Source organism: Hypomesus nipponensis, chromosome 8 (genome assembly GCF_054491055.1).
Source record: "Hypomesus nipponensis isolate SF chromosome 8, ASM5449105v1, whole genome shotgun sequence".
Taxonomy (NCBI): domain Eukaryota; kingdom Metazoa; phylum Chordata; class Actinopteri; order Osmeriformes; family Osmeridae; genus Hypomesus; species Hypomesus nipponensis.
The window spans coordinates 2,378,444-2,403,416 of NC_140368.1; the positions used below are offsets into that span (position 1 = coordinate 2,378,444).

The window sequence follows — 24,973 nt, forward strand, 5'->3', positions numbered from 1 at the left end:
ACCAGAAAGGAAACTGTATCACTGTGTACTGAAGGATTTTTTTTTTTTTTTTTTTTGTTTCAAAAACAAGTTTCGAAAGGTTGAAAAAATAATGTTAAAAGAAAGTTTAGAAAAAAAGTTAATTAAAGAAAAGCTAGCGCATGCTATGGATGAGACAGGGGGAGTTTGCGACGTCGACCTGACAGAGTAGAGACATTCCTGGTCACCCATGGCCATATGTGAGAAATTGTCAGTGTCAAAAAGGATTCCTGGTGTATGTGCGGCATGTCTATAGTGTATTTTTTTTTATTAATGTATTGATATGATGTGAACTCCAACAGGTAGAAGTAATGGGTACTTTTTACTTAGTATATGTCAGAGCCCGCACTTCTTTACTTCAACTTGAGTGAAAAGTGTGTAGTCAGTACTTCAACTTCTTCTTAATAGTGTTCTTCAAATAATTGCTTGAATTATACTTTTCTAGTAGTATAGACTGTTCCTCAACCCAGATCACGTTTTCATTTGACAATCTGTCTCCACCAAGTGGACAAACATTTAACTACATTTCCACTGTCCATTCATCTTGGTCTATCAATGTTAAGTGTGTAACAGGAGCAACCAAACGTCTTTTATTACAAATCCAGCCTCACCCCGTCAAACCATGTTTTGCTACCAAACTACTTATGAAAAATGGAACTCGAGATTGTGTTACCGCAATTAAGGATTATTCATGTGAAAATACCATATCCATCATCATGGTGTCATTCTGTCACCATGAATCAGCAAGGCAGTATACCGTATATTCTGACACGGTATCTCAAAAATCTGTTATGATTAAGTGGTTGTTTTGTTACTTTTTCGACAAAAAGAACAGTTTATTGCTTGTAATGCGTTGTCTACACCAGTAGGAAGCACTAAAACACCACACCAAATCAGTGTTGTAGGTTTGTAACTCAAAACAAAACTATCACATTGTCACCATGGATAAAACCCAGGACTCTGTAGAAATCGATTCAAATCGATCATCTGGGCCAGAGTGATTAAAATGATGATTCACTTAAACAGGAATAACACACCAATAATCTGTTATCTAAAAGATCAAAATTAATGACAGCCCATCTGTATGGACTCTACTGACGGTGATGATGCAATAACATAATAATACAAAAACATATCATGGTATAAGGACAAACATGTGTAAGGACATGACGTTAGTTGTAAAGTCATTCATGTAAGTGACATTACAGCATTTAGTTTGCAATTTAAAGTCTCTGAGAGTATATTTCCCTATCCATATTCTAGCTTACCAGTCTACCTGACAAACAATGGCGAAGGAAGACCCACTATGATAAAAATCGTTTAAAAATGCAAGTTATCTGGAGAGGAGATAAGAGTTGGTGCGTAAAGTGTTGCCTTGGTTTTTTTCGCCTCCCATTTGACCCGGAACCTTTTTTAATGGAGCGTACGGTAGACTAGTCCCGGCTTCTGTGCGCCGTCTCTTCGCTTGCGTTTTTTTGTGGCTCCGGAGACTCAGTTGCAACAGTCGCCGTGCACTAGCAACGATGTAGCAGACAGATCACTCTCAATTGTGACTATTTTCGATAAGCTTTAAAATGTTCAAAATACAGATGGACAAAATGTCTGAATTATAAGGGCTGTGTGGACGACAGATCTGGCCAATGCGTGGGAAGAACAACATTTTGTGCGTCCACATTTGAAAAAGATGCGATATTGATTTATTAGTATTTCTTCTCACTTTTTGAATGGGTGTACCTATACCTCCGCCCGTCGGAATCGTTTACACATCACTACAAGTAGCCGCGTTACCGCCCCATTTTCGCCTGTCTCCGAGGCGCGGATTAAAGGAATTAGATACATTTTTGCTGTCAGGCGGCTATACTTCTATTGCGATCTGACGATGGGGAATACTACCTCCTGCTGTGTGTCTTCAAGCCCAAAGCACCAGAGAAATAACCATTCAAGGCTTGAACCTTACCGCCCTGAACAGCAGCTTAGTAGGGAGGACACGGGCTGCAACCTTCAGCACATCAGCGACAGAGAAAACATAGACGGTAGGATTAATGAATGGATGCATTTATGTTTGTTAAGCTCATTAAACTGTCTTAACCAACACAAATTTGTTATATGGGAATTAGAGGTAGAAGTAAGAATATATTATTGTTGAACTAATATCTTGCCATATTGAAATAACGTAACTTACATTTGACGAAATTGATATAACATCGTGAAAGCCTGCAAGCTATATCAAGCATCAAGCTCCTCTCGTGGGGTCGGGCACTGTCAGAAGATCCAGAAACAATGCTAAAAAACCCCAATTTGCCAATTCAGGTCTATAATCAGTGACGTTAAATCTTCCTATTTTGGTGAAGGGTGTGCAGGAAATAATTATTTTACATGATTGTCCCAGGATGGTTGTGTGTGTGTGTGTGTGTGTGTGTGTGGGGGGGGGGGCTGGTCCATTCTTCATTCAAGGCCCCAACAGGGATTCTACTGTAGATGACTTGATGTACGCTGTAGCCTTCCGCCTGTGTTCTGTGTGTGTGTGTCAGTGTTCATAGTCCAGAAATGTGACACACTTATGTGATGGTGCCAGGTACTGTCTGCGTGTTAGAGAGTGTGTGCACTGCACGCTCATCAGGGGAACTGTCCGCCAGCCTAATCTGGTGTTACGTAGCGGGCGTTCTGGGGCAGTGGTGGGCGTTCTGGGGCAGTGGTGGGCGTTCTGGGGCAGTGGTGGGCGTTCTGGGGCAGTGGTGGGCGTTCTGGGGCAGTGGTGGGTGTTCTGGGGCAGTGGTTGGTGTTCTGGGGCAGTGGTGGGTGTTCTGGGGCAGTGGTTGGTGTTCTGGGGCAGTGGTGGGCGTTCTGGGGCAGTGGTTGGTGTTCTGGGGCAGTGGTTGGTGTTCTGGGGCAGTGGTGGGCGTTCTGGGGCAGTGGTGGGCGTTCTGGGGCAGTGGTGGGCGTTCTGGGGCAGTGGTTGGTGTTCTGGGATGGACTACCCTAGATTGTAGTCATCAGTGGTGAACAGATCACAGCTTGAAAACAATCTGATGATGGAGGGGTCATTCCATATCAGTGTCATCAATGCCTGGGATGTGTGTGTGTGTGTGTGCCAGATGCATGTGCCAGGTGCTGACTGGCCTTCAGGCCTCCAGCCTGTCGGTGGCAGTCTGAATCTGCCCGTTCTCCATAAATCCCTTATGGTAAGCTAAACATTGACCAGTGAGGTGAGTTAGCGCTCATTAACACCAGCATGATGAGCTGGAGCGCTGTGTCTCAGTGTTTTCTGTGAGTCACTCGCGGAGGAAGCTCTGTTCACAGATAACAAAGGCTGTGTAGAACACAGTTAAACAGATACCACAACAGAAATTTGATCACAACACCCACTTTTAATTCACCATCTCTGTTATCAAGTTTTTTTTTGCAGATATAAGATTTGAGTTCATAAACTACATTCTAATATGAATCTATTAACAACCTAGCCGTTGTAACAACTGAGAAAGAACGCATCCTGTAGACCAAGGCCGTAATCATAATACATATTGGGGGACACACATCCCCCCCAATATTCAAATCTGGTCAAAATGTCCCCCCCCCAATATATTGATATAAAAATATAAATGTGCTACGCTACGACAGGCAACCACGCACACTGTCCGAAAGATTTCATAACCAATTGTATTTGTCCCCCCCAATAATGACTACGGCCTTGCTGTAGACTCAGCTGTTGCAATATAGCGTACAGCAAAGAAGTTGACATCCAGACTGAGAGAGCCTGTCTCTAAACCAGGGCTGCCTGGTGACAGAGCCTGTCTCTAAACCAGGGCTGCATGGTGACAGAGCCTGTCTCTAAACCAGGGCTGCATGGTGACAGAGCCTGTCTCTAAACCAGGGCTGCATGGTGACAGAGCCTGTCTCTAAACCAGGGCTGCATGGTGACAGAGTCTGTCTCTAAACCAGGGCTGCATGCTGAGAGAGCCTGTCTCAGGTGTTGCTGCAGATCCAAGCAGACAACCGGTGGTCCCAGCGCTCTCACTAATGTAACCTCACGGCTAGTCCTTCAGCTCTGCTCCACTCTGCCTCCCCTCTTCCTCTCTCTCCTCTCCCTCTTCTCTTTCGCTCCCTCTTCCTCTCCCTCTTCTCTTTCTCTCCTCTTCCTCTTGTCTTCCTCTCCTCTTCCTCTTCTCTTCCTCCCTCCCCCTCTCCTTCCCACCCCTTTCTCTTCCTTCCTTCCCCTGTTCTTTATACCGAGTGGTTTATCTTCGGGTATTCACTCCACTGATCCTGTTGACCGTATCTATTGGTGTCCGTGGGACATTCCAATGTCAAGTGACTCCTTCAGGAGTATCTGAACTTGTAATCACCCCGTGCCTTACTAAGAGGGCTGTGGAGATAGACGGCTGAATGCAGTGTCGATTCTTTTGAGACATTTAAGTAGGGTGCACACATGCGATAATGCCGTGTCTCTGTTGATAGTGCTGTGAATAGTAACATTGGGTCAACGTGTGTGTACGTTGGCACGTATGAATGGACTGTGATATGAGAGAAGTGTGATAATGCAGAGGTTGCATGAGCCACTCGTGACTGATAGCTGTGTTTGTGTGTGTATGTGTGTGTGTGTGTGTGTGTGTGTGTATGTGTGTGTGTTTAGGTCTGTGTATGACCCCAGCACTCTGTGTGACAATGAGGAAATCAGCCATGGGAACTGCTGACTGCTATGACCAACCAACCAACCAACCAGCCCCCCCACACACACTACACACACATTACACACACACTACACACACACTACACACACATACACACACTACACACAACTACTGACCTAAGCCCCAAACAGCACCCTTTCAGTCTCTCCATTTGTCCTCCAGTTTAATCGCAATGCTGACAGATCCCCATACCAAAATATCAGACACACCCCAGCATGACCCTCCATGTGAATACATCACCCCATTACAACGTTTACCATGGGCTACAAGGTGTAGCGTGAGGATCCATCTGTAAGCCAGGCATCCTGTTGATGTGGAGGCAACAAGAGTGTTTATTCCTCTTCAGCCGTGTGAGCAGTGAAGTCTTAAATCCAGTCCTCTGTTAGCAGTCGGGAGGAGATGGTTGTGTGTGGTCTGTTAACAGACCCTGGATTCATCTAGGGTGACACCAGGACACCGATGGAGACTTCATCTACAGAAGTGATGGAGAAATGGACGGAGAGGTAGAAAGAGATGAACACGTAGGATGGTGAAGTGGTGAGATGAGAGCGATCACAGGAGGGAGAAGGAACAAGTTGTCAAGAAGTGAGTGAGTGACTATGCCCTGGAGAGGAGATGAGAGATTGAGGTGAAGGAAGGAGAGAAGAAAGAAGACTGTGAAAGCTAAAATATGAGATTTTCTTAAGGTAAAGGATGGACATAATTATCTGTCTTGGGGAGACATAAAAAGACAAGTGAGATATTTTTACCGGAACCATCTATTGAGAAAGTATTTATTTTGGAGCGTTGAGCCTGAACATGAAGCCCGCACATGTCTATTAGATAGACCAAAGAGCCGAGTAGGTGTTTTCTAGGAATAGCAAGCAATGTGCATGATTAAAAATGATGTCTAACCCGGTTGGGATTTGATTCAACATCGACACAGCCTACAGGCAGTTCTCATTAGCAGGCCTCGTCTCACCAGTGTGAACACACTTGTTTTAGTACGCAACTGTTATCTGAAATTACTGAATCATGTCTGGCTAAATATGAAAGAGCAACACACACACATTGCTTCATATATTTGCTTGTTCTCCAGTCTGTTCTGTCAGAGCAGACACACACACACACACAGTCCCCTGTATGCAAGTGTGGGGTGATTATGTGACATTAGCCTGGAGCTCACAGCAGGCTAGACTGTTCTGTCTCCCAGTCTCCCTTGGGGAGAGAGAGGGGGAGGAGAGGGGGAGAGAGGGGGAGAGAGAGGGGGAGGAGAGGGGGGAGAGAGGGGGAGAGAGAGGGGGAGGAGAGGGGAAGGAGAGGGGAAGGAGAGGGGGGAGAGAGGGGAAGGAGAGGGGAAGGAGAGGGGGGAGAGAGGGGGAGGAGAGGGGAAGGAGAGGGGAAGGAGAGGGGGGAGAGAGGGGGAGAGAGAGGGGAGAGAGAGGGGAAGGAGAGAGAGACTCTCCACAGAGAGAGGTACAGTCTCAGGTGCAGGGGCGGGTCTCTCCGCTTTGCTCATGTCCCGCCAGCTTCAGCCTGGTTCAGCCAGGTTCAGCCTGGTTCAGCCAGGTTCAGCCAGGTTCAGCCAGGTTCAGCCAGGTTCAGCCTGGTTCAGCCTGGTTCAGCCTGGTTCAGCCAGGTTCAGCCAGGTTCAGCCAGGTTCAGCCAGGTTCAGCCTGGTTCAGCCTGGTTCAGCCTGGTTCAGCCAGGTTCAGCCTGGTTCAGCCTGGTTCAGCCAGATTCAGCCTAGTCTGGCATGGATCATCTCAGTCCTGGGCTCCTCCCCCTCAGCTGGGCGTTTCGGTTTGTCTGGAATCTTCTCATCTTCTCTTTACTGCTTTCTCTCTCTCACACTATATCTTGTCCTCTCTCTGTCTCTCTGTGGTCGGAGAGCATCTGGAGAGGTTGGCAGGTCTGTTTCTTATCAGTTATTTATCATTTAGAGAGACGACCCAACATAATCTTATTCATGGTATTTATCAGGGGGTGCACACCTTCACTCTTGTGATAGAAGCTGTCTGAATGTGGTCTGGGGTTAGAGGCCAGTCTGATACACTGGAAGGTTGGGAAGAATCTGTGTGGTGACAGCCAGTAGCAGAGAATATATATGTTTTCTATAAAGAAGGGCGTTTTGTTGATTGTGTGTTAAAGCCCATTGGAACCATCACCTTGGTAACATTTAACATCAATCTACTGTTATTCCTCAAAAGAATGACACAATTTCCGCTCAAAGGATTCCAATTGGCTGATTCATGAAGCAGTAATGCCAGAAAAATTGCCTTTTACAATCTCATCTTTCCCTCAGTGGAAAAGACTGATGTTCTGAAGAACACTGGATTATAATCACTGGCTCCCAACCATATTGTAGTCATGTTCCAGGATGTTCAGTGAGAAATGAGGCATTTCTTTGTTAATGGAGAGACATGTATTTCCCTAGTGGGGGAAAAAATTAGAAAAAAAGCGATCTCCATTGAAGATCCATTAGTGCTCGTGACGCATGACAGCGGAAACGGCTTCTCAAAAATTAGATTGTCCTCAATCACTGGTTTCCACTGAGCTGATATGTCACAGAAAAAGGACGTTAAACTTTAGGATTATTTGGTTCCGGTTTGAGAAGCGTCTCAGTTTTGAATCGCAATAAGTTCAAAAGTGCCATGTTCTGCTTTTGCCTTTGAGATCTAAGGACTTTAAATGCCTGGCGTTGGGCTGTAAAGTCCTAAAATATGAGCTGCCTGTAACCTCACTGTCAATTCACACGGGTGCCATCGAGACATTGACAAAGGAGGGGTGTAAATATATATATATATATATATAAACAGCTTTTAGAGAGGATTCTGGGAAAAGGAAAGAGCAGTTAAACAGCAGGAGTTTGACTTTGGTCTATTTCAGACTTATATATATCTGTGTGAAGGTCATATAGAACTTCTCGGTTTGATGTCAGCCCTCACTGTGCTCCACTTAATGGCTTCTCGAAGGCAATTTAGAAAATGTTCTAACATGGCAACATATTAGACAATAAAGCTTTTTTGAATTTGAATCGAATTTGAATTTCTCCCTGTTCCCTATGCTGGTACTTTGGTTCCACTCTCAGGGAACAGGAAGGGGTTGTGAATGAGGACTTGCACAAACTGGTCGAACCTGATGACAGGTTTTTTCCTGAATGCATGATGGCTGGTTTGTAAATGGAACCAGGCTAGGTCTGAGAGGGTTGGCAGGACCAACATCAAACAGACTATCCTTTTAACCCACCAGTAATAGGCTTCCAGTCTTCAAACACATAGCAGCAGGCAGCATTCTAGTCACCTTCGGTACTTTGAGCGTGACTTTCAAAGTTACTGTAGCCTTAACTGGCCTGTTGAATCTCTTGATACTGCCAAAGTTACTGGTGGACAGCCAGCTTATCTGGTGAACAAATGGGCTGATGTTTTGTCTGAAAGTAATTTATCTTCCCTGATTACAAAAGAAAAGGACTGCATTGTTGTGTTTCTTTCGTTTCTTGCGTGTTTTTGAATACCTTTGTTACTGAAAGAATCACTTTTATCTGTGGTTCTTGTCTAAGTGTTTGGGCTCAGACTTCAAACTCTTCAACAGAATTGTGGTTTCACTGTAGTTGGTGAAGATAAACATTGTGCTCTCCTAAAGCATGTTGAAGCTATTGTCTGCAGTGTGTGAAGGCATCTGTGTAGTGTCTGACTGTGCTGGATATTGGGTTCAACGGCGATTGGTTTTGGTACTTATTTGCTTTAGAGATCTGCTCAAGGAGGCTATACTGCTTGTCCACTGGCATCAGCTTGTCTTCTCTCCTGCAGGGAATGTGCAGATAGTATCTCTGGCCCTATTCCAGTGGGCATTGATAAAAAGAAGCCAGTGTTAAAATGGAATGGAGAGTTTTGTTCCGGAACAAATACCGTCTTATTTCTACACCCGATGATCCATACTTTCCTAGTTGCTGTTACTGTTATTCAAAACGTGCTTTTCTCTCCTTGCAGGCAATTAAAAAAAGAGAACAGGGCTAATCCCTGAGGCTAATTGCGCGTGCAGCAATCAGGGAAGCAAGCTAGCTAGCAGGTGTGCTGCAGATGTGATTGACAGGTCCTGGACTGTCTGACGGCGGCGCGGTGCTACCAGGCTTTAATGTTGCATATAGTCATGTCTCAGTTCTGGACAGGAAGGCTAGAGAGACTACCGGGAGTAGACAGAGGAGGGTGAAGGATGAACACTTTGAACCGTCTGACGCACAGGTCTGCCTTTGATTTTAGGGGTCCCTTTTCGTGGTTTCTAATGACTGTGAAACTTTGAGGTTAATATTTCTGGTGCTAATGACAGATGGATGATAATGTAGACAAAACCTGTGTATGTCTGTGTTTGTGTGTCTGTGTGTGTCTGTGTGTGTGTGTGTCTGTGTGTGTGTGTGTTTGTGTGTGTGCGTCTGTGAATGTCACACAGACAGTTTGGCACAGAGAGCCTTCCGGCCGCCCTCAGCTCCCTTCCACAGCATGACACATGACAGACGTCCTCTTTCCTAGACAGGATAGGATTAACCTGAGGGAGGGAGAAAGAGAGGGAGAGAGAAATAGAGATGGTGAGACTAAAGAGAGGGAGGGATAAGTAGAGAGGGAGAGACAAGTAGAGAAAAGGTGAGATGAAAAAAGAGAATGAGAGTTGAATCAAGGGAGAAAATGGATAAACCGTGATGGTAGAGAGAGACAGATGGAAAGGATTAAGAAATGTTGTGGAATGAAAAGACAGGAGAGGAGACAGGTTGGAGAGAAGAGAGAAGAAACAGCAGGGGAAAAGAAAAAGGCTGATGAATCACATGTGGGAGATAAAAGCCTCACGCCTCTCTTCTCTAGATGAGCAAGTGTTTGTTTAGTAAACCGTCTTGGTGTGCATGGCCCAGGTCCATCCCTTACTAGGGAGAACATCTGCCTTGCCTGCTGCCTCGATGCTTCCTCTGCTTCTCTCTGAGGAGATGGTGTTGTAATGATTCAGAATGAGAACCGCTGCACCAAACAAACCTGCTACTGTTGAACAACAAAAGCATGAACATTGATAGAGTTGTAATCGGTGTAAATCAACAGCATCAATTTGAGGGATTGATTTCCCTCAGGATATGAATTAACCTGAGCTCTACTGAGCTCATGCTTTTTGAAGCCATTCAACCCTGAATGACTATGTGTAAAGTCACACAAACACACCTAAACAAACACACAGTCGCATTCACACGTATAATCACACTTGCGCTCAAACACAAACACACACTCCCCAATCATTGTGCCCTCAACAGCTGTGTGGGTCTGGCCCAACATTCCCCTCACACAGCCCAGCTTTAATTGGTCAGCTCCCTTCCTGTGTGTCAGCACCTGCAGGACCCCAACCTCTCACTGAGGCGTCCGTGCTCCTGCCTGACCTGCTGTGGCACCACTCCCAGGGGAATTATTCTCATGTCTGCTTTTCTGGAGTGTGTGTGTGTGTGTGTGTGGTGGGTGATACCACAGGTGAGGTGCTTTTCTACTGTGACAACTGACAGAGCGGGATGTTATTGTTATCCGTGTGGTAAATTGGGAGAGAGGAATAGAGGTTGAGTTAGAGAGAGAGAGAGTTCCTGATGAGATTGGCTTTGCCAGCAGAGTCTTTTCATGCCTGCGTTGCTTGGTAACGGGGAGCGGAGTAGGAAGGGGCGGGTCTCCTCTTGCTACCCCCTACCACAACCGTCACATGCGCACACACACGCACACACACACACACACACACACACAGGCTGAATTAAGCCTCACCTAGACAAGTTAGTAAGACCATTGAATTCAAGAAGATTAATGGTGCATGCATCTAGATACATGCTTCTGAGTAATAAGACCCCACTCAGACTGTGTGTGTGTGTGTTTGAGAGTTGGGCCTTCTCTCTTGCCGTCCTCTCTCTAGCACACACTCCCCAGACAGCGTCCTGGTTGTTCAGCTGGGCTCATGCCCTGCCCTCACGCTTCCCCCCGTTGCTAAGGAGCCATCGCTGGAGGCTGGCAGTGTGTGATCCACTCCGCCTGCCCAGCACTCTGGCCACACACACACACACACACACACACACACACACACACACACACACACACACACTCTCACACCCACACCCACCCACACCAGCTCAACACATTGGTATGCATGACAAAGTGTCAACAGAGACATTCACACTATCAGCTATACTGAATTAAGTTTTTAGATGTTTCACATTCATTTACATCATTAATCTTCTTAGGTTTTGAGTCTTCTGCATTCTGAGGTCTTCCAGTTCCAGTGTCCTTATTGCCTTCTTGGCAGTGAATGTCATGAATGTTTCAGTCTTGGCATGACGTTATCATCTCAGGGGTGAGAGCAGGATGTGACCCGCTGTCTGGATCAGGAAGTGCCTTCCCATCTGTCAGTGCTCACAGGAAGTGAGCTACATGCTGGCGTGCTTGGCCTCCTCAGGCCAGATGGCTGTGAGGAATGACTGATGTCCCTCCTTCAGGCTGGAGCGCACACTGCCCGGCCCTTCCTTCAGGCTGGAGCGCACACTGCCCGGCCCTTCCTTCAGGCTGGAGCGCACACTGCCCGGCCCTTCCTCCAGGCTGGAGCGCACACTGCCTGGCCCTTCCTCCAGGCTGGAGCGCACACTGCCCGGCCCTTCCTTCAGGCTGGAGCGCACACTGCCTGGCCCTTCCTTCAGGCTGGAGCGCACACTGCCCGGCCCTTCCTTCAGGCTGGAGCGCACACTGCCCGGCTTGGCCCCTCCTCCACCGGAGAACTGGATCTTCTCAGCCTCCTGCTGTCTGCATGACGTGCAGGGGTTGCGTAGGCTGGCGTGTGTGTCTGTGTGTTTGGGGCAAGGTGGGTTTTTTTTTCGTCCTCTTTTTTTAAGTCAAGGCCTTTTCAACCACCATATGGACCATTAGTCAAAGTGTGTGTGTATAAATATTGCCTCTGGAATGGCTGCTGGCCCACTGTGTCCCCTTCAGATTAGCTCTCTGACGGACATCCATTGTTAGCCCAAGCCTGCTGAGTGCTGACCTTCAGTGCTGGGTGTGTGTGTGTGTTTGTGTGTGACTCCAGATAAGGTCAGTGTTACCAGGTTTCTTTGAGTCCTGAGTCCCGAGGCAGAATAAATGTCCTGAGCCAAACCAAAGCAACAGGCAGCCGGCCACTGAAGCACTCCCACACCAGACGTGGTGCTGAACCAGGTGCAGTTCTACCTCCGTCCTACAGGGGCCAGTGGCCCTTTTTACACGTTGTTTTTCTTCTTCTTGTAGTCACCATGAAACGAGGAAGGGGACATTGCAGCCCTTTTTGCCCCAGTAAATAAAAAAGTTAGAGAAACATATCAAGGTATTGAGAGAGCTGAGGAGCTGGAAGAGGGGGAGCCAGAGTCATTTGTATGATTTTAATGTAAAGTAAAATTAAAGTATTTAATGTTTTAAATATCATTTGTTTCATTCTTAATGTGCCCCTGATTAAACACGAGCCCCCTCTCGGCCCCCCCCCCCCCCGTAAGATGTGTCCAGAATCGCCACTGTGTTGAACCCTACGAAGCCAACACTGCTTCCATTTTGGACCTCCCAAATCAGCCCCTTACGATACACAGCCCCTCAGAACCCTGTGGGATGTTCCAGTCTACTCTCGGTCTCTAACCCCTCCTGTGTCTTTAGTCGCTCTGACAGAAGTTAAAGAGAAAGGATCAGTTCCTATTCACCTCCCTCTGCCTACTGAATAAAACATGCATCATTCAGACCGGACTCTCCAATAAGGGGACAGACAAGACATGGGACCAACTACTGCTCCTTCTACATTGACTAGGGGAGTCAGATGGCTGAGCGGTTAGAGAATCGGGCCATTACTCAGAAGGTTGCCAGTTCAATTCCCGGCCATGCAAAATGACGTTGTGTCCTTGGGCAAGGCAATTCACCCTACTTGCCTCGGGGAGAATGTCCCTGTACTTACTGTAAGGCGCTCTGGTTAGGAGCGTCTGCTAAATGACTACATGACGGTGGTCCTTCATGGGGACAGGCTACTTGTCTCTGCAGAGCTTTTGATGTAGGCTGGTGATGCGTTCTACCCTCAGAGGTCTTATTACAGATACAAACTACTGAGCTTGGCTACTGAGCTGCTATTGTATTAGATCCCTGGAAGTGTTAATTAGCTCAAATCTATTTAATGATCTTATAAGGATGACAAATGACTTTTTTAGGTACAGCATACGGGTGAATCATAGCTAGTGTCTCTCCTGACTCGATTAAACACGACGTTTCCGGCTAATAGACTTTCTACAAGTGCCTGTCGTCGTTCTAACACTGATCATCAGTTAAAAAAATTATCCAATGGAATCGGGTTAGATTCTCTGAATCAGAACTGACCTGATGTGGAAGGAGCCTGCCCAAGCTGAGCGAGAACCACATCTCCTGGGTCAGATCTCCAGAAGGTCACGTGTCCCTGGGTTCCCTGGGGAGTCTGTGTGGCTCCAGCACCTCCGCAGACACTGAGTGATGGATGGCAGCAAGTCCAGGTGTGTGGAGCAAATCAGATCCTATCAGAAGATCACAAGTGCACATGTCCTTCCCCTCTCTCATCACACACACACACACACACACAGACACACACGCACACACACACAGACACACACACACACACAGACACACCCACACACACACACAGACACACACACACGCACACACACACACACAGACACACACGCACACACACACAGACACACACACACACACAGACACACCCACACACACACACAGACACGCACACACACACACACCTCAGGCTGCAGCTCCTCCTGCCACAGTGCTCTGTCTTTCATCCCTTATCACGTTTCCCACAAGGGCAGGTCGGCCAGTGCAACACAGCCCCAGCACACCTCCCTCAGATCAGCAGTGGGTGATCTCGACCCTCCTCCCTCACACCCCCAGGGTTGGGCGCTCTGGCCCGGTGAACTCTCATGTTCTCCTCTGTAATTGTGAGGTTGATTTCCCCCGGGGCTTTTCATCCGTAACACCGGCGCTTCTTCAACCACCTCTTACAAGTCCAGCCAAGTGAAACTTGGTGGATTCATGATCTCTCTCCAGGTGATTGAAGACATTTGTGTGTGTGTATGCATGCGTGTGTGTTAGACAGGCATACAGGGAGGAGCGTGTTGCTCATGTCGTGGAGTAAGAGCGTATTTCTCCTCTTCTGATTCACAGAGAAGGACTTCACTGAGTACCTCCCACGACACTCCTGACCTCACGCCTCCCTCCCTCCCTCCCTCCCTCCCCCACCCTCCCTCCCCCACCCTCCCCCACTCCTCCCTGCCTCTCCCCCACCCTTCAAACAGAACAGGGAAACTGCTTAACTACCATTAAACACAGCAAACCAGATAATCACCACTACCTCTCAGGACATGAAAGCTTTAAAAAATAAAGAAAATGTATGTTGTGGTGTTGGAGTGATGAAGACCAGAGGAAATCCATGTGGTTGGAGCACAGCAAGGCAGCTTTGATGTGTGTGTGTGTGTGTGTGTGAGAGTGTGTGTGTGAGTGTGTACAGGCCCCTGGCTACACTGTGAGAGCCTATGAAAGAGATCATTGCTTATGATGACTCAGCAAGCTGGATTTAATGGTTTAACGGAGTATGGTTCAAGACCAGGAGAGGATAGGAAGAGAGTTTGTCATCACTGGGATACTAATTCTACACACACACACACACACAGACAGACAGACAGACAGACACACACACACACACACACACACACACACACACACACACACACACACACACACACACACACACACACACACACAGGTAATGTCAGTGATCCAAAGAATAGCATGAGACACAGGTGGAAAACCCAGTGTGGATAACACCGGCCATTTACCCATTTCCAGCCAGTTCTCTCAGTCCAGGTTTATATCTAATCCATGTTCTACCCCCCCCCCCCCCTCAACACCAACCGAGGAAAGAGATGAACCTCAGCCCCTCACATCCACACTCGTTTAACTACCTGAGGACCTCCCTCAGGGCCCAGTCGCCCCCCAAAACTCCCTCCCTCCCTCCCTCCCTCCCTCCCTCCCTCCCTCCCTCCCTCCCTCCCTCCCTCCCTCCCTCCCTCCCTCCCTCCCTCCCTCCCTCCCTCCCTCCCTCCCTCCCTCCCTCCCTCCCTCCCTCCCTCCCTCCCTCCCTCCCTCCCTCCCTCCCTCCCTCCCTCCCTCCCTCCCTTCGTCATCCAGGTGCCGGGAGGAGAGCGGAGGCACCCCCCACCCTGGGTTATATATTGTTCTTGTTTTATCTGGCAGGCTGAGGGTTTAGCAGAGGGAAGGAGGAAGAGGAGAACAATGAAGTGGAAAGGAGAAGGCAAGGAGAGATAATCTCTCTGTTACATAGAACTATAGTCATTATGAGATACACGCTTCAAACAGCCACTGTCAAAGTACACTAGCAAAATTTAGCCTCATTACCTAAGTGACAGTCCATTGACAGCCCTGCAAGAGGCCCTGGCTGTACCATCTGGTGCCCCCTAGCTGCCTCTGCAAGGGCTGCGGTGAAGAAGGCCCCTCTTCTCTGGAACCATGTGTTGCTGTGGTGTCAACCAGGGTGTCAGTTTAACCAGCCAGCCAGGCACCAGCCAGCACCAAGCCTCACTGGCAAGCTGGTGAGATGGGCATCATGTGATGGACAGGAAACCAAGCAGGCAGACAAGTGGACAGGCAGACAGCCAGGCAGAGATCTGAAGTAACAAAGTACAACAAATATATATATTTTTTAAGTTTTGAACGGTTGAAAAGATATTTTTGGATAGTTTTTTTTAACAGCTTTTTAAAAAAGGTTTAAAATCTTACCGGATGTCCCTATTGCATAACACAAGTAAACAACTTCCACTAGCTAGCAGTTAGCTACTTGGTTCTCTCACACAAAATGCTGTTTTTGTCGAGAAGTTCAGATTATCTTCTCAAAATGACATCTAACGATGTACATAGGATTCTATGTTGCTCCCCTTCAAGCAAGAGGGAAAAGGGGTTCAAATTGTACGTTTCAAGCTATCTCGAAAATTACGAAGTTACAGTTAATCTAACTTGTGTGTCTGTGTGTGTGTGTGTGTGTGTCTCTGTGTGTGTGCGTCTCTGTGTGTGTCTGTGTGTGTCTGTGTTAAAGGGCAAAGGGGCTTTGTCCCTGGTTGGGACACAGGAAGTGAGGACATGAACAGTTCCCTCTTTTGTCAGAGCTCTGAAACAATGGAGGTTTGGTGTAACCAGCTCCTCTGACTTACTTCCTGCCTAGCTTCCTCCAACACAGGAAGTGCCGTTGTGGTGGGCGGGGCAAGCAGAGTGGAACTCAGTCCAAAGAGGAAGAGGGCCACTCCAAAGAAAATGTCTGTGATTCAAACGCCACTGACACCAGCCTCAACTCGGTGTGTGTGTGTGTGTGCTTCTAGTGCTGCAGTGTGGGTGAGGCAAACACCACATATCCACAGAGCAGAGTTCTGATGCCCCCAAACACCACATATCCACAGAGCAGAATTCTGATGCCCCAAACAGACTTTCCTCCCATATGAATTTTAATCCTCAGTTTTCGTCATCTCTTTTTGTCTCCTTCCCACGCACCTTCGTGACGCTACATCTTTTATTCATGGCCGTTGCTTCAAGTACTGAGCAGCAGTAGCTCACTGGAGTGTGTGTGTGTGTGTGTGTGTGTGGGTGTGTGTGTGTAAGGAGCTTCGTCCTTTGAGGCTGGAGGGGCCTCTGAAACACAAAAGGACGGCAGTTCAGACGACAGGGAGCACAATGGTCGGAGCTTCAGCCTGACCGGGCCTTGTTGGGTCTCATGTCACCAGCGTGAAGAAACTACAGAAAGAAAGAAACTTCTTCCTCCCCACGTGTCCCCTGTGTGTGTTGAGGGAGTGCGTGCACATCAGGCTCCAGGAGGCTAGTGGAGACATCAGGCTCCAGGAGGCTACTGGAGACATCAGGCTCCAGGAGGCTACTGGAGACAGTGGGCGTGTGGCCCCACTCCAGCCACACTCTTTCCCCTCATCCTTTCATGACTTCTCTTGCTCATTCACTCTCCACCTTCCCTCCCCTTCTTCCCTCCCCTCGCTTCTTCTTTTCTCCTTCCTCCTTCAAGCCCTCTCTGCTACTGTCTTTCCTGTCCTCTCTCTCTCTCTCTCTCTCTCTCTCTCTCTCTGTCTCTCTCTCTTTCTCTCTCTGTCTCTCTCTCTCTCTCTCCCTCTCTCTCGCCAACAGCCCTCCCAGACTCCTCCTCCTCCAGCTCTGCACTGTTTCTGTGGCTGGTGTTCCTGTTTCTGTGGCCCCTGCCTCCATCCTGTGGAGATGACATCCTCCCTGGAGGCGTGGAGTGGCTGACAGGGTCACGACCCAGGCCCTGAGAGGGGAGGGTGGACCCAGGCCCTGAGAGGGGAGGATCGGGGAGGAGCCGGACACAGAGGTCATGGACGTGTGGAACAGGCCTCACTGTAGTGTTACTTTATCCTGGAGGGAAATGAATGACATCGTCCCTGGTTACACCCAAGGGTTATAAAACCAAACACTGTGACTATTCTGTGGAATTGTCCGTCGAGATGAGACATTTCCATTGGACTATAACTTGTAGCCTGCCAGGTCACTGCTCTTCCAAGGTTTTGGCCACCTGCTGGTTGAGTCGTGCAACTTCACTGTCTACATTATCTTTGGAACAGATGACTCATGTTGTAATGTGTGGAGTTAAAAAAAGTGCAGTGTTTATTAGACGCGATATCTCCTTTGAGTCTCTCTGCCAGTACGCTGTCTGTGGTAAACGGCACCATGCACTCGGCCTCAAAAACAAATCAATACGCTGCTTTTGAGTGTGGTAACTGTGAATCGATCTGCTGTGTACTTTCACAGTGAGCGACGTTCTGAACTGCATGCTGTGAAACTGACAACTCCTTTTTTTTCTCCTTCCTTCTCTTTGTGTTATCAGAGATGAACATGGAGTATAACCCTTCGGACCACCCGCGAGCCAGCACCATCTTCCTCAGCAAGTCCCAAACGGATGGTGAGTGGGTTCAGGCCGATGCGCACCGGAACACTGTAGTATCCAGGTTTAGCTGAATGGTTTGATGCAGTATTTACCCTGCAGCGTATGTAGATGGGTTTGTGTTCAGTGTGTGTAGCACTTAAGGGTAGAGGATTTAATCCTTTCTATAACTCTGTCTGCGCTCTCCAAAAAATGGCTTTTCATTACGCAAGAGCACGCTGTCCCAGTTCTCTCTCTCTCTCTCTCTCTCTCTCTCTCTCTCTCTCTCTCTCTCTCTCTCTCTCTCTGTCTCTCACTCTCACACTCTCTCTCACTCTCTCTCACTCTATCTCACTCTCTCTCACACTCTCTCACTCTCTCTCTGTTTGTTTCTGTCTCTCTCTCCATCTCCCTCTCCCTCTCATTTAGGTAGATTTAGGTACAGAATTGTTTTACGGTTGACCTGCCCGCGTAGCAAAGAATGATGTAAACAAACACACAGCATGCTGATAGCGTGAGTCTCCTCCTGAACAGTCCAGATAGCCTGTCGTTCCTCCCTGTTGGTCACACACAGACAGCTCCAACTCTGTGTCTTTTCAGTTGCTGTCCCCAGCAAGAAAGGTAAGATTGTGCTTGCCAGGCTGGTTCAGTGTGCTTTTGTCTGTTTGAGGAAAGTTCTGGTAAAAGCCCTTTATCTTGTCCCAGGCAGTCCTTGTGCTTTTGGAAAGCTGTGTGTGTTTGCAGTCATGGGTCTCTTTGGTGTGTGTGTGACATACTATGTGTGTGTTTCATATACAGAGCTGTGCTAAATCTGTGCGCCCACACACACACACACACACACACACACACCCTGCTCCGGCCCCCCTCTCCATATATCTGGCTGGAGATACAACACTAGAGAACGTCACCATGCGTGATACTGCCAGGAAACCTCCCATCTGGGTTTCTAACACACACACACGTGTCACATACGTCATACATGACATCAGGGAAACCTGCTCTCCATTGCCTCCAAACCCTCTACTTCCTTCTGCGGACATCTGTTTGGGACACGCACACACACACACACAATCAATGGCCTCACCAGACATGGTGTAAACCATTCATGTCAGCACAACCAGTAGAACGGGCAGGATGTGCTGCATAAGAGGCAGGAAGACCTGAGGATCAGACGGGGCTGGATCAATATCAGAGAGAGAGGCAGAGAGGCAGAGAGGCAGAGAGGACATGTTTTAAGCACATGAATGAAATTCTCCGTCTGCTATTTCCTTGAGACCCATTAGGAGGAAATAAAAACAGAGTAATAATTAATCATGCAGCAATCTGCTGCTTTCGTTCAGGCAATTAATTCCCAATCACCATCCATTATGCCCCTCATTAGTTAACTATTTTGAAAGTCGACAATATGTTTAAATGAAATTGCTCAGTTATGCCGAGGAGAGGAGCTCTCTGATATTTTTGCCAGATTGTCAGACCGTACAGTAGACCTCAAGACATCATACATCAATCCTCTTCCCCCTCGGATGGTCATGTGACGTCTTCTCATGAGGCTCCCTCTCCCAGCTGTCAGGACTCCTGCTCCACGGCGCCCCCTGTCTGTCAGGATGGAGAACTACAGCCAGACTTGAGGCGTCGTCTCAGTCTTAGCTCTGTGTCCTGTGTCCACTGCAGGGATGATCGATGTTCCTCCATACATGAATACAGTGTTCATCAGTAGGATTGTCTTGCTGTGACATTGCTAACTCCAGACCTTTATCATTGCAGTGCAGGAGAAGAGGAAGAGCTTGTACATAAACCATGTAAGTGATGCATCCTGACTTCCCCTGTAATCAGCTTCCAGTCTGGGCACGTGCTGCATACCTCCACACACATCGGCAGTGACTCTCACTCTCGTCCACACCAGTGTCTGTGGCCCAGGAGCCACTCTTTGCGGATATTACATTAGATCACCGTGGTATAGTGAAGACACTCTTGTGGGGGTGATATGTGGGGGAGGGGGGGGCAGTGTGCAGGTGACTGATCAAATAAACAATGTGTTACAGTAGCTCCCCCCCTCCCAAACAAACGCTCATCCTCTTATAAAACCGTGAGACTGGAGATAGAGGTGTGGGGAGAGGAGGAGGAGAGATAGAGGGAGAGGAGGAGGAGAGATGGAAGTGGAAGGAGAGATGGAGGTGGAAGGAGAGGAGGAGGAGAGATGGAGGTGGAAGGAGAGGAGGACAGCGAGGTGGGGGTAGAGGAGGAGGAGAGATGGAGGTGGAAGGAGAGGAGGACAGAGAGGTGGGGGGAGAGGAGGAGGAGAGATGGAGGTGGAAGGAGAGGAGGACAGAGAGGTGGGGGAGAGGAGGAGGAGAGATGGAGAGGAGGAGGACAGATAGAGGTGGGGGCAGAGAGGTTCGGTTGTAATTTTGGGCTCCAGGTGCTGCAGTTTCCCTGGTTATTTGGAGCTTGTCTGGGTTTCAGGGATACACAAGGTGACAGGTGTTTGTTTTTCTGTACGTGTGTGTTCTTGCACGTGTGTGTGCTTGTTGGTGTGTGCGTGTGTGTGTGTTGCAGCACCAGCCAGGGGGCCCAATCAGGAGAAAGTACAGCTCGTGCTCCACCATCTTCCTGGACGACAGCACGGTCAGCCAGCCAAACCTCAAATACACCATCAAGTGGTAAATACACGCTTCTCAGTCCTCTCACTGTGACATCACAGCACTGAGGCACAGGAAGCCATGTTCCTTTACTCATTTGAATATTCACATACAGTGCAACAGACATCAAACTAAATATACACAATAGTCCCAAAAGCAGAAACTTGACCCATGAAAATGGTCTGAATTGTGTGAGATGCATGCCTCCTGTAAGGTCTCAGAAGATACCGAACACACAAGCTAAAGCTGGACAGATGTTAACACGCCTGCTTGTTTTTCCGCAGCGTGGCTCTGGCTATATACTACCACATCAAGAACAGGTGAGGCGTCCTGCCAGGTGCTCCTCTCAGTGGACAAGCTGTCCAGTTCCCTCCTGCCAGGTGCTCCTCTCAGTGGACAAGCTGTCCTGTCCCCTCCTGCCAGGTGCTCCTCTCAGTGGACAAGCTGTCCTGTCCCCTCCTGCCTCTCCACATCAGCACCAGGGGGTCAAGGGTCACACATGAAACGACTCGGTTCTTTTTGACTACAGAAATAGCCACAACCCCCCCCCACTCCCCCCTTGCCTGGCCTGCTACAAAGGTCAAAAAGTTATATTTTTTCTCTTGTGACTACATGACAGGAAAAAGCTAGACAGGTGCTCCACATACCTTGATGCTGAGCCGGGATTAATGTTCCCATGAAATTGTACGCGACCGTGATTGGTACATTTTCTTGTCGTCTTTTTTTCCGTGTTTGCTGATTGGTTGTTTCTGTCTTGTTGTTGCAGAGACAACGACGGAAGAATGCTGTTGGATATTTTTGATGAGAAGCTTCACCCGCTTACGGTAAGGTTGTTACACCCCCCCCCCCCCACACACCCCCCCCCCCACCCCCCACCCACCCCCCACCCCCACACAGACACCTGAGACGCTCTTCTCTCCTGTCTGCAGAAGGCAGAAATCCCGTCGGACTATGACAAACAGGACCCGGAGCAGAAGCAGATCTACCGCTTCGTCAGGACGCTGTTCAGCGCTGCGCAGCTCACCTCAGAGTGTGCCATCGTCACCCTGGTGAGAGAGGAAGTGACATCACCACTGCAGACCCAGTCTCTCCTTCCTTCTCGCTCTCTCACTCCCCCTCCTCTTATTCTGCCAGGAACAACACCTGCTCGTCCTGGCAGAGAGGGGCTTCCTCTGACTGGGATACCAGCATGCATGGATTGTTGTGTCGCCTTTTGTGTCCCATGTGACTTCACAAGCCAGCTATCTCACTCGCCGTGGTTTCCTGACACAAGCACACACGTGTGTGTGTATGTGTGTGTGTACGTGTGTTTCAAACAGCCTTGCCACCACACACTGCATAGTCCACCAGCCCAGAGGAGAGCTGAGATGCCTACTGTAATTAAACAGGGTGGTTATAGGCTTACTCGCGTTGTGGCTAAGTATAGATGGAGATGTGTGTATGTGTGTGTGTGTGTGTCTGTGGTTGAGAGGGTGTTAGCATGCTTCTTCCCTGTCTCCATGGCGACGTAGCTCCTGTCCTCTCCAGCGTTTGAGACTTTAGAAAGTTGAAAAGCAGAATGTGTGTGGCGTGTGTGGCGTGTGTGGTGTGTGTTGAGATGACATGTAAACAGCCGTGTCGGGCACGGTTTCAGTCTCAGTCTGGAGATCGACCTGATGTGCTTGTTAGGGACAACTATCAGGACCATTGTTTGCCACGCTCCCTGTGGTCGTGATGACAACACACACACACACACACAATCTATAGTAACATTTACTGACTGTCTCACTATTAAACAGATCCAGTACTGCAGTGCAGGGGGGGGGGGGTTATAGCATGTAGTATTCTCTCTGTCTGTCTGTCTGTCTGTCTGTCTGTCTCTGTCTCTCTCTCTCTCTCTCTCTCTCTCTCTCTCTCTCTCTCTCTCTCTGTCTCTATGTCTCTCTGTCTCTCTCTGTCTCTCTCTCAGGGGCTTCTGTTCTACCTCAGCATGCTACACCCAATTAAACTGCTCAGTGCTGTGCAAGTAGGCCACAACTTTGTTTGCCGTCTCAAAGACAGAAAACTAATCCTTCCCTGCACACCCCTGCCTTCCTTCCTCCCTCCTTCTTTACTTTGCGTTCTCCACTAATGAGAAGTATCCCTGCCGTGTGCTGTTGTAGCAGCTGTTAGACTGAAGCTGGGGGGTTTAAATGGACTGCAGTGTGACAGTGCTGCCACTGGGATGTGGATGTTTGTAGACAACCTCACCATCACCTCTTCCTGCTCGCTTTACTACCCTCAACAGCCAGACCTTTGTTTGAGTCGGGGAACATTGTCTTGTAACTCAAGACAATTTTTTGTGTGGATGAGTCTGTGTGGCCCGGCTTGTTCCATGATCCACAATGTGAATCCAGAGATATTCTGCTGTAGTGGGCGAGAAAATATTTGAGGGAGAGGGGGGGGGGGAGCGGGAGTGGGAGACTACAATAGAGAAGGGAGTGTTGAAAAGAGAGAGACATAGAGCACAATGTGAATCCTTGGAGATGCCTGCATAAATAGGTGAACTGTCTACAGCACATTTCCATTCGTAAGTCAGACACATTCAGAAAGGTTTTGTAAAGACACCCTCATCACACAAGAACAAAAGCCTCACCTGTCTGTCTCTCTCTCCTTCCCTCCCTCTCTCTCTCCTTCCCTCTCTCTCTCTCTCTCTTCCCTCTCTCTCTCTCTCTCTCCCTCCCTCTCTCTCTCTCTCTCTCTCTCTCTCTCTCCCTCTCTCTCTCTCTCCCTCCCCCCCCCCCCCCTTCTGTTTCCAGGTGTACCTGGAGCGGTTACTGACGTATGCTGAGATTGAAATAGCCCCGTGTAACTGGAAGCGCATGGTGCTGGGGGCCATCCTGCTGGCCTCCAAGGTGTGGGACGACCAGGCAGTGTGGAACGTGGACTACTGCCAGATCCTCAAGGACATCACCGTAGAGGACATGTGAGTCTGCACTGACCTCTGACCTCTGGTCTGACCTCTGGTCTGACCCATTCTTGGCTGCACCTGGCACCCTGAAGGCAGCCTCAAGTGACCTTTGACCCCGTCCAGCATCCACTCTCTGTGGGTTGTCTTGACCTTCTACAGGCTCAAATCACTTAGCTCTGCCTGTTACACAGAAGCATGCGATTCTCTCGGGGGAGAGGAGAGGAGGGGAGGAAAGACGGCAAACATTTTTATTAGACAGCATTTCTTCACTTCTGGCTATATTTAGCTGCAGTGCTGCCACATGGTACGTCTAAAAATGTGTGTGTAGGCAGAGAGGAAAGCTTGGCGTTCCAGCAGTATACTTCAGCTTTCTCACCTTGTGATCCAGCATGAGATGTTTGGACGTGGAGGCACTGGGCCGTGGAAGGCCTCTCGTGAGAGAGGTGCGGCCAGCTGCAGGAGATGCACTGTATGAACGTAGGAACGGAGAGATTCCTGCTGACACTGTCAGCAGGTCAAGGGATTGTCCGCTTACTAGTCTTGTGGGTCAGTTGTGTTTCCACAGAATATATTGCGAAACACCTTATTTATTTGTTGTTCTCGCTCTGGGCCTCCCCTCTCCCCCTTTCCCTCCCCCTCCCTCTCCCTCTCCCCCTTCCCCTCCCCATCTCTCTCTCTCTCTTTCTTTCTCCCCCCCCCCCCCATGAAGGAATGAGCTGGAGCGTCAGTTCCTGGAGCTGATGCAGTTCAACATCAACGTCACCTCCAGCGTCTACGCCAAGTACTACTTTGACCTGCGTTCTCTGGCTGAGGGCAACAGCCTCAACCTCCCTCTGGAGCCGCTCAGCAGAGACAGGGCCCACAGACTAGAGGTGACACACACACACACACAGACACACACACAGACACAAAGACACACTCACAGACACACACAGACACCCACACCAACACACAGACAGACAGACTCCCATGTCTTTACATAACACATTGTGCAGCACTGAAAGCTCTATACAGTATGTTAACATGAGCTTGTGTCTATGGATGACCATGCTATGGAGACTTTAGATCACAAGTTACACTATATTATCTTATTGTGTCTTATATACTCTTGATTTCCAGGCCATCTCCAGGTTATGTGATGACAGGTATAAAGACTTGAGGAAGGTGGCTAAGAAGCGCTCGGTGAGTGCTGACAATCTAAAGGTTATGCAGTGGACGCCGGCCATCATTTCCTAACAACAGGGCCCCGACCCCTCAGCCCTCCGGCCCCCTCAGCCCTCCCGCCCCCTCAGCCCCCTCAGCCCCCCCAGCCCTTCCGCCCTCTCAGCCCCCCCAGCCCTCCAGCCCTCCCGCCCCCTAAGCCCCCCCAGCCCCTTCAAACTTCTGAGACCGTTTATTAACAGACAAACACTTAAGTTTGGAGTTTGGGTTGAAAACCTAGCCACGGCCTTAGGGACCACTGCACAGACAAGACGGACCCCTGCTCAGCAGAGGAGAACAGACTGAGGATCATAAAGACCCGCACTGACACAGTGGAGGCATCAGAGAGTGAAGGAATACGCTTGACAAGGGAATTTTTGGGAGAAATCTGCACACCAACAACTGCATTCCACTTGCCCTTTTAAAGGTCGACTGTCTTGTGTGGTTGAGATCCAAGTATTTGAACGAATACTTTGTACATTCCTTAATTTTACAACCCTCTCAGATTGTAGAGTATTGCTCAA

General features: G+C 48.7%; 1 protein-coding gene across 1 annotated transcript; it reads left to right on the plus strand.

The window, feature by feature from the left end:
- The first annotated feature begins 1,467 nt into the window (after nt 1-1,467).
- ccny (cyclin Y) lies at nt 1,468-24,538 on the plus strand. The gene is made up of 10 exons (XM_084703805.1): nt 1,468-2,051; nt 17,646-17,720; nt 19,446-19,480; nt 20,238-20,341; nt 20,605-20,640; nt 21,087-21,144; nt 21,250-21,369; nt 23,098-23,264; nt 23,959-24,121; nt 24,369-24,538. The coding sequence occupies exons 1-10, from the start codon at nt 1,898-1,900 to the stop codon at nt 24,483-24,485; spliced, it is 1,029 nt and encodes a 342-aa protein (XP_084559931.1). The 5' UTR covers nt 1,468-1,897; the 3' UTR covers nt 24,486-24,538.
- The last annotated feature ends 435 nt before the right edge of the window (nt 24,539-24,973 follow it).

Bases quoted from the DNA above. Each gene is read 5' to 3' on its own strand.
- ccny (XM_084703805.1), top strand. From the start codon at position 1,898: ATGGGGAATACTACCTCCTGCTGTGTGTCTTCAAGCCCAAAGCACCAG. The intron at 2,052-17,645 runs GTAGGATTAATG...TTGTGTTATCAG, and splicing joins CGACAGAGAAAACATAGACG to AGATGAACATGGAGTATAAC. The intron at 20,342-20,604 runs GTAAATACACGC...GTTTTTCCGCAG, and splicing joins CTCAAATACACCATCAAGTG to CGTGGCTCTGGCTATATACT.